This window comes from Symphalangus syndactylus, chromosome 3 (genome assembly GCF_028878055.3).
Source record: "Symphalangus syndactylus isolate Jambi chromosome 3, NHGRI_mSymSyn1-v2.1_pri, whole genome shotgun sequence".
Lineage (NCBI taxonomy): Eukaryota > Metazoa > Chordata > Mammalia > Primates > Hylobatidae > Symphalangus > Symphalangus syndactylus.
In genome coordinates this window covers 7,852,387-7,861,055 of record NC_072425.2, presented here as the reverse complement: position 1 = coordinate 7,861,055, position 8,669 = coordinate 7,852,387, and the positions used below count along the sequence as shown (strand labels likewise).

General features: G+C 65.1%; 2 protein-coding genes across 2 annotated transcripts; both read left to right on the top strand.

Moving 5' to 3' along the window:
• Window positions 1-882: 882 nt before the first annotated feature.
• PTGDS (prostaglandin D2 synthase) lies at window positions 883-5,072 on the top strand. Its single transcript, XM_055270297.2, has 7 exons — window positions 883-1,099; window positions 2,320-2,459; window positions 2,542-2,618; window positions 3,265-3,381; window positions 3,501-3,602; window positions 4,139-4,161; window positions 4,912-5,072. The coding sequence occupies exons 1-6, from the start codon at window positions 986-988 to the stop codon at window positions 4,159-4,161; spliced, it is 573 nt and encodes a 190-aa protein (XP_055126272.1). The 5' UTR covers window positions 883-985; the 3' UTR covers window positions 4,912-5,072.
• An 88-nt stretch (window positions 5,073-5,160) lies between these two features.
• LCNL1 (lipocalin like 1) lies at window positions 5,161-8,428 on the top strand. Its single transcript, XM_055270298.2, is given in 5 exon segments — window positions 5,161-7,049; window positions 7,832-7,905; window positions 8,055-8,160; window positions 8,162-8,279; window positions 8,281-8,428. Coding segments are annotated over 5 exon segments (474 nt in total). The 5' UTR covers window positions 5,161-6,927; the 3' UTR covers window positions 8,335-8,428.
• The last annotated feature ends 241 nt before the right edge of the window (window positions 8,429-8,669 follow it).

Here is an 8,669-nt window from a genome sequence, read left to right as displayed (position 1 = left end):
GGAAGCTCAGTCCCAACAGAATCCAGACAGGGCCCACAGCATGTGCCTGCCTGTGACAGCCTGTGACAGGGCCCCAGCCAGGGCCAACGAGCTGGAGGGACCCAAGGAGCTGGGTGCAGCACTGGGGTAACAGGACAGCCCCACGGGGTGTTCCCGAGTCTGGACCAGACTCCGGGTGGGGAGGCCCAGACTCAGCAGGGGGCAGACTTGGGGTGGGGGGATTGCTGGGAGAAGTTGGGACCTCTGACAAGGGATAGGGGCTGTGCTCAAGCCCAAAGGTGACCCAGGCTGAAATGGGCGCCCAGGGGTCACTATCAGAGCCCCAAAACAGCTGGCCATGGGGGAAGCCGTGCCCAGCCCACCTGGCCCTCAGGGCCCTGCAGGGCAGATCAAGTTTCTCTACCTTGGCCTGAGCTTCTCATCAACACTTCACTTGCTGGACGTTTCAGGATCAAACTCTCAGGATGGAAGTGGGGCTTGTGTCCCCTTCTAGAGTGGCAGGGCTCGGAAAGGGAGTGATGGTAGGGGTTGCGAGATGTGGGTCCCGGCCCCCAGTGGGAAGTGACCAGAGGCCTCGGAGGCGGGCATGGCTGAGGAACACAGCCCCTGCCCTATCAGGGCCGCTGGGTCGGTGGGCCCTGCCAGCAGGAGGAGGGTGGGCAAGGTCCCTGCCAACTCTGTCTCTGGGACCAGTGGGCAGGGGCCTCTGCCTCACCCCCACGCTGCCTCAGCCGGGGCAGCAGGCCCAGGCCTCTTGCATAAGCGCCCTGTGGGGGACCAGGCTGCAGCTGTGCCCGGCCACCCCATCCCCCAGCATCACGAGTCTTCAGTGGGCTGTCCTCGGGCCCGGGGTGGACGCCAAGCCTGGCCCATAAATAGGGGTCTCCTCAGTGCCCTCCGCTCCTCCCGCACACCTCCCGCACACCTCCCTCGCTCTCCCACACCACTGGCACCAGGCCCCGGACACCTGCTCTGCTGCAGGAGAATGGCTACTCATCACACGCTGTGGATGGGACTGGCCCTGCTGGGGGTGCTGGGCGGCCTGCAGGCAGCACCCGAGGCCCAGGTCTCCGTGCAGCCCAACTTCCAGCAGGACAAGGTGAGGGGCTTTCCTGCGTCATCCCCAAAGGCTACAGGGCCGTGTCAGGGGAAGGGCACTTTCCGGCTGGGTCTTCTCCCCGGGAGGACGGAGCGAAGTCCCGCAGTGCCGGCCAGGGACTGAGCGGGCGCGCAGGAAGGAGGCTGGGTAGCTGCCCGAGGAGGCTGACCGCGAGCCCTCCCTGGGCACCGCGTCCCGTCTCCCCTGATGGGCCACGCAGACACCGGGCCACACACGCGACCACGCCATCCAAACACGGCCACCCCTACGGGCACGCGACCCCCGGAGGACACACGAGCGCACGTTCCACACCTGGGTGCCAGGACACGGGCGGGTGGGGCGCAGGGATGGCGCCAAACACTCCGTGCGCGGTGGGGGGTTGGGGGGACGCGCACGGCGCAGACAGCCAGCGACGCGCGCTCTCGCTCGGGAGCTGCTCGGGGACGCGCCGGAGCGCGGGTCCCCGCGCCGCGCGCCCCTCCCCAGCGTCGAGGAGACCCCCGGAGGTCCGCAGAGCGGAGCCGAAGACCCGCCCCGACCCCCGCCAGGAATGCGACGTCCTCTGCCTCCCGCTGTATGGGCCAGGCGCTCAGCCAGGGCACAGAATCGGGACCCGGGGGCGGAGGGGCCGAAGATGGCTGGTGGGCGGTGTGCGAGGGTGAGGGAGTGTCCTCGGGAGGGGCGTGGCCAGACCGGGTGCTGGGCGTCGGGGGCGTGGCCAGCTCCTGGGGCTGAGGCGTGAGGGGCGGGGCCATCTCCGGAGGAGGGGGAAGTGAGGAGGGGTCATCTCCTGGGGGTGGGACGTGAGGGGCGGGGCCATCTCCTGGGGAGGGGACGTGAGGGGCGTGGTCAGCTCCTGGGGAGGGGCGTCGGGCGTGAGGGAGGAGGTCAGCTCCCGGGTTGTGGACGTGAAGGGCGGGGCCAGCTCCTGGGGCGGGGGCGTGAGGGGCGTGGTCAGCTCCTGGGGAGGGGAGGGAGGGGCAGGGTCAGCTCCTGGGGCGGGGGCGTGAGGGGCGTGGTCAGCTCTTGGGGCGAGGATGTGAGGGGCGGGGGTCAGCTCCTGGGGAGGGGCGTCAGGGGCGTGGCTGCTCGGGGGATTGGGCGTGGGGGCGGGGGCCGCGTTGGAGACCGGAGGAGAAGGGGCAGAGGCGAGCCCCGCGGGTAGGCGCAAGTGGGTCCGGAGGGTCCTGGCCGACGCGAGTGGGGGTCTCTCGCCGCAGTTCCTGGGGCGCTGGTTCAGCGCGGGCCTCGCCTCCAACTCGAGCTGGCTCCGGGAGAAGAAGGCGGCGTTGTCCATGTGCAAGTCGGTGGTGGCCCCTGCCGCCGATGGTGGCCTCAACCTGACCTCCACCTTCCTCAGGTGGGCAGGTGGGCTTCTGGGGCGGAGAGGTCCAGGAACACCCTCGGGCCTAGCCTCTGACCCCGAGGTCACCCACCTGCAGGAAAAACCAGTGTGAGACCCGAACCATGCTGCTGCAGCCCGCGGGGTCCCTCGGCTCCTACAGCTACCGGAGTCCCCGTGAGTGGGGCCTCCACCGGCCCCCTGGGCCCAGCCTGGGGGCGACACTTGCCGGGACGACACTGGGCCAGTCCCCTGCCGCGGAGATCCATGGGGTGGGGGGTGGTGGCTGCCCCACCAGCGTCAGAGGCCAAGGCCAGGCCTGGGCGAGACTGCCCATGCACAAATGTTAGGGACAGAGAGACCCTTCCTCCAGGGGATTGGATCCTCTCTGGAGCCCACCAGTGTCTTGCCAGGCCCCTTCCCTGCCCTCTGGAGTTTTCCCCACATAAGCAGCCCCCCAAGGCCCCTCCACATGCCTCCTCCCAGTTCTCCTCCCCAGCACCCAGGGGCTTCCTCACTCCCACCTGGGGAATGGCTCCCACAGGGAAACCTCTTCACTTCCGGTTCTGGCAGCGACTTCTGCGGCTGCACCAGGAATCCTGGTTTTCTGAGCCTGGCTCCCCCAGATGCTGGTTTGGGGACAGGGTTCACAGGCTGTGCAGGCGGGAGCAGGGCACTGGCTGGAGAGCAGCCGGGTGGGGGAGCATCCCAGGCCAGCCGAGGACCTGAGTGCCCCCACAGCCCACAGGTGCACCCCTTCCCTGGAGCAGAGGTGAGGTTTGGGGGGCTGAGTCCCCAACAGGGTCGTCTCTTGGGTTCCCAGACTGGGGCAGCACCTACTCTGTGTCAGTAGTGGAGACCGACTACGACCAGTACGCCCTGCTGTACAGCCAGGGCAGCAAGGGCCCCGGCGAGGACTTCCGCATGGCCACCCTCTACAGTACGTGCCCCACGGACGCCGCCCGCATGCAGGCCTGACCAGAGGGGGCTCCCCAAGACCCAGGGCAGGGTACACACCGTCCCCCTGCTGAGGCCAGCTCCGTCTCCACCCTGTCCCAGGCCGAACCCAGACCCCCAGGGCTGAGTTAAAGGAGAAATTCACCACCTTCTGCAAGGCCCAGGGCTTCACAGAGGATACCATTGTCTTCCTGCCCCAAACCGGTGAGGGGTCCTAATCTGATGGGGAGAGGATCAAGGTCAGATTAGAGGCAGGCAGGCAGTCTTCTGATTGGGGGAGGCAGAGGGGAGGAGGTGGCCCCGCCCTGCTTGAGGCCTGGGCCAGGGACAGAGGGGGTGAGAACCTCCCTCCTGCAGCCCCTTCATGAGGAGCCCCCTCCATGGGGGACATGGAGACCAGGCACCCACTCTGTGCCAGGCCCCAGCAGCTCCCAGGATGTGGGGCTTCAGACTGGTGGGGGGCATAGGGTAGAGGGTGCCCATGGGGGATACAGGGGAACCAACCATACTGGGCTCAGGCACAGCCTCCTAGGGGTGGACAGCCTGCTCTTGGCAGAGGTGAAGAAAGGCCCTCTCTTTGTTTCGAGGGGCCGGGGAGAGGTGGGAGGTGATGGGGGGTCTGTGCAGTTTGGGGGCTCAGTCAAGACGAGCTCTGCATTAGGGGAGGAACAGGAAGCCCAGTGGGAAAATTGGCCTAAGTCTGGGGTTCTGACGACAGCCCTCGGCTTCTTTCTTGGCAGATAAGTGCATGACGGAACAATAGGTGAGCCCCTCCATTCATTCATTCGTTCATTCATTCATTCAACACACATCCACCCAACCCACTCTGCGATGGATCGGGGCCCCAGGACAGCCCTGGTGCTGCAGACCTATCCTTCCCGATGGCTGCCGTCCAGGGCCGGGCGGGAGACACAGGGGCTGCCCACATTGATGGGTGCACAGGTGTGAGGCTCAGAAGGAAAACCTGTCCCAGCGGCTGGAATAGGGCTGACTCCTGAAGGCTCACGGTTGGGGGGTGCAGGTGCGAGGCCCCAGGCAGACAAGGCCAAGGGGCTATACCACAGGGGCCACCTGGCAGCGAGAGCGTCTGGCTCCTGGGGTAGGAGGAAACCAGGGTGGGGGAGACAGGATGGGAGGGGACAGGGGATGGAAGGGGAGGGCCAAGGATGCTGCATGGATGCCGTGGGAGAGCTCGGTGGGCAGGTTCCGGGCAGATTCACCCTCCACCCCCAGAAGGGAGGCCTAGGCTGGAGCTGGAGCCTGTGGACCCTGGGACTGGGAAGGGTGGAGTCTGTGGACCTTGGGGCTGGGAGGGGTGGAGTCTGTAGACCCTGGGGCAGCGGGGATCCGAGCCCCAGTGATGGATCTTGCTCTCTCAGCCTCTCAGCGGGGCTCAGCGGGGCTGGGGGCAGAGAAAAGTCCCCCTAGCCCACACCTGCTCCATCGACTGGAGTGGAGGTGGGTTGGGGAAGACTGCAGTCCTCCATCCTAGCCTTTCGGTCACACCCCTCAGGACTCCCCAGGGCTGAAGCTGGGATCCCGGCCAGGTGACCCGTGCTCTGGATGTCTCTGCTCTGTTCCTTCCCCGAGCCCCTGCCCCAGCTCCCCGCCAAAGCACCCCTGCCCGCTCGGGCTTCATCCTAGTTCTGCGGAATAAACTCTGGAAGCAAGTCAGTAGGCTGGCTCCTGGCTATCTGCACTGTCGTCACCCGTCCTGGGCCTGGCCCTGGCCACCTGGACCTCCTGCTCTAAAATCTCAGCCTGACGTCAACAAAGGAACAGGCCCTCTAGTGTTTGCTCCCAGTGGAGTCTTGAGTCAAGACATCTAGGAGGGGGTGTCCCTCACTGTCTCCCACCCACCTCACACAGTCGTGTGCCCCTGCCACACAGCCCCACACGTCCAGCCATACCCCCTCAGCTGCCACTGCCACCAGGCTGGTGCTAAGCTGGGGGGTCAGTGACTCATCTAATCCCTCAGGCAGGTGCCCTGCACCCCCAACCCCACCCTGTCACCCCTTCAGCAGGAAAGGTCTGAGGCTCGAGGCCCCAGAGGAGCTTTGAACCTGTTGGGCATCTTGAGGTGTGGGATTAACGCACTGAGATTGGGCAAAGACGAGGGTTTCAGGGGACCAAAAGGAACATTTGTCTGAAACATGCCAGAGTGTCTCCACCCCCCATCAGGACCGACTGACGGAGTGGGCTGGGGACAGGCTACCCCATATCCCTTCTGGCTCCCTGAGCGCCCCCTGCCCTCTCACCTGGGCCTCCAGACCACAGCCTTGTCCACTCACCAGAGCCCTGGCACCACGGCCACACCATGCCCGGCCAGTGCCCTACCCAACCCTGCTCCCTCCCAGATTCCCACCCAGGCAGCCATTCTCAGGTACACAATGTGCAGGACTCACTGTGACCTGCCCACCAGGCCCCCCTGAGGCAGGCCCTGCAGAGGCACCAAGCATTTTGAGGCTCGGAGGTGAGGGTGAGCTTCTGGGTGGCCTTCCCGGAGAAGGGGGCTTAGGGCTGTGCCTGAGCTCAAGGTGGAGCGGGGGGAATCCAACATCCCAGAGGGGCTGCAGAAGGCCAAAGAGGCTGGATGGGTGAGCTGCAGGCCCCCTAGCCCAGAGGCCCGTCAGAGAACTACCCTCAGCTGCCAGGCATCCGGCCCCACCCTGGAGGAAAGGCAAGGGATGGCTGGGGTTGGGTGGAGGGAGCCAGGCCAGAGCGCTGCAGGGTGCATCTTGATCAGAAGCCTATCACAGTGGGTGCAGTCCCAGGCCAGCTGCCCCGGGGCACCTCAGGGGCATAAAGCCTACAGAGGAGCCACCTCAGCTCTGCCCTGCTCCCCTGTCCGGAGGAGACGCCACCTTGCTGCACGGTGCTTCGGGTTCTGCTGATCCGTTCCCTCCTTGCCCTGCTCTGGGCGTACCCAGGCCAGGCCCGGGTCCCCATCCAGGCCAACTTTGATGCCAGCCAGGTGCGCCCAGCCCTGTTTCCTCCTCCTCTCCAATGAGTCCTCCCAGCTTTGGTGCTGCACCCCGGGTCCCTGTCCACACCCTCTTTGATCCAGGCTCAGCAGGGCTAGGGGCAGGGGAGACCCCCACCACACCTGCTCCGTCTGACTGGAGTAGGGGTTGGCTGGGGAAGACTGCAGCCTCTATCCTACCTTTTCAGTTGCATCCCCCGTCACTCCCCAGGGCCCAAAGTTGGGACAAGTTGCAGTTGCCTGCGCCTCATTGTCCCCCACCCACCCCACATAGACCTGTGACCTTGCCACAGCCCCGCCCATCCAGCCATACCCCCTGGGTGCCAGCTGCAGATAGGCCGGTGCTGGGCTGGTGGGGACCAGTTGCTCATGTACTGAGGCCCCCCTCCCTCAGTTCTGCATTGGGGTCGAGGTGTGTACAGCAGCCCCTGCCCTGGCCAGGAAGCAGCTGTGTCGGGGCAGAATGTGGTGGGCTCAGGCCCAGGGCACAGGGGCAGCCTCCCAGCCTTCCCTGCACTTGCCCTGCGGTTCCAGGGCACCTGATACATGGTCGGGGTGGTGTCAGATGACCGGGACTTCCTGGACTCCAAGGACACCGTGAAGATGCCTGTGGTCTTAGTGACCCCCTTGGGGAACGGTGACCTGGCCCTCAAGTTTGGATACCCCACGTAAGTGACCACACGAGCCCATCAGACTCAGACTCAGCCTCAGATGAGGGCCAGCATGAGGCCAGATGAAGGTCCAGAGGGACCACGGTGTCCCCAGCACATCCGGGTCAGACCATGGGTCCTCGAGGGCTCTGTGCTGCAGAGTCCCAGATGGCAGCCACACGGAGTCCAGAGGGACCCAGGCCCTGGAGGAAGCACTGCCTGAGGCCTGGTGTTGAGAAAAGTGTCTGCATGTCTGTGTCTGTGTGTGTATCACTGTATGTGGCTGTGTCTCTGTGTATACGTGTCTATTTCTGCGTGTATGTCTGTGTGTGCATGAGTATGCATGTGTGTCTTCTGTGTAGCTGTGTACCTCTGAGTGTGTGTGTGTGTATCACTGTATGCGTCTGTGTGTCTGTGTATCTGTGTCTGAGTGTCTGTGTGTGTCTGTCTCGGCGTGTGTCTTGTGTGTCTGTGTGTGTGTCAGTATATCTGTGTCTGTGTCTGCCTGTGTATCTCTGCGTGTGTGCATGTGTGTATGTGTGTGTCTTCTGTGTGTCTGTGTCTGGAAGGGGGACCTGGAGACCCTGCATTCTAGACTGTGTGCCTGTGAACAGGTACTTAATACCCACCCCACCCCCAGCAGGAGTGTCCCCACCTCTGAGGTCATCTTAAAGTCCCATGTTCTCTAAGGATTGTGAGGGTGAACAGGGGACCCTGGGCTCAGAGACAGCAAGGTAGGCTCTGGGCCTGGGCGCTGGGCAGGGGTGGCCACTCAGGGGACTGGGGCTCTTTCTCCCCAGGCCCGATGGCGGGTGCCAGAAAATGGACACGACCTTCACCAACGGTGCTGCAGATGGGCAGTTCAGCAACCCAGGTAAGTTGGGGCAGCGGGCAGGGCTGTGGGGCAGGGGCCCTCGAGGCTGTGCGGGCTGCTGGATTGGCACCTGGGGCCAGGGCGTGAGGGGTGCCACGCTGGGGGGGGAGGTGCCCTGGGCCTGGGGTCAGCGGCTCTGGCTCCTCCAGCCATGGCCCTGACTGACGTCCGAGTGGCCTTCTCCGACTACCAGCACTTTACCTTGCTGTACTTAGAGACGTGGAAAGGGGGCCTGTGGAACCAGTGGCTGCAGACTCGGCTTCGGGTCTGGAATGTCGCCCCTGTGCCTGCACCAGCGCGTTCTGCACGTGGAAGGCAGAACCGCTGGCTCCTGGTGTCTGTGGCCGCGAGTCCCCGCCCCTCCCTGCACCTCGTGCCCCTCCCTGCCCCTCTCTCCCTCTCTTCGCCTCTCCAGCCCCTTCCCTTTAGCTCACCCGCCCTCCCCACCTTCAGCTCGAGCCCCGGAGCTGTTTCCCGAAGGCGCCCAGAAGATGCAGCTACTGGCGCCCCAAGTGGGCCTGAGCCCCAGCCAGGGCGTCCTGCTGCCGAGGTCGGGTGACGGTGCCCGCAGCCCTGCTGGGAGGGCCAGGCCCTAGTCACTCCACTGATCTCAGATTCGGGACAGAAGTGCCCGGGTCGGGGGAGGGCGAGGCGTTGCCCAGGCCAGTGTTCCCAGGGGGAGACCGCCTTGGGGCAGGTCGGGGGCCTCCGTCCCAGGGAAGGGGGCGCGGGGTGGCGCCTCAGGCCCCATCTCTCTGCAGACC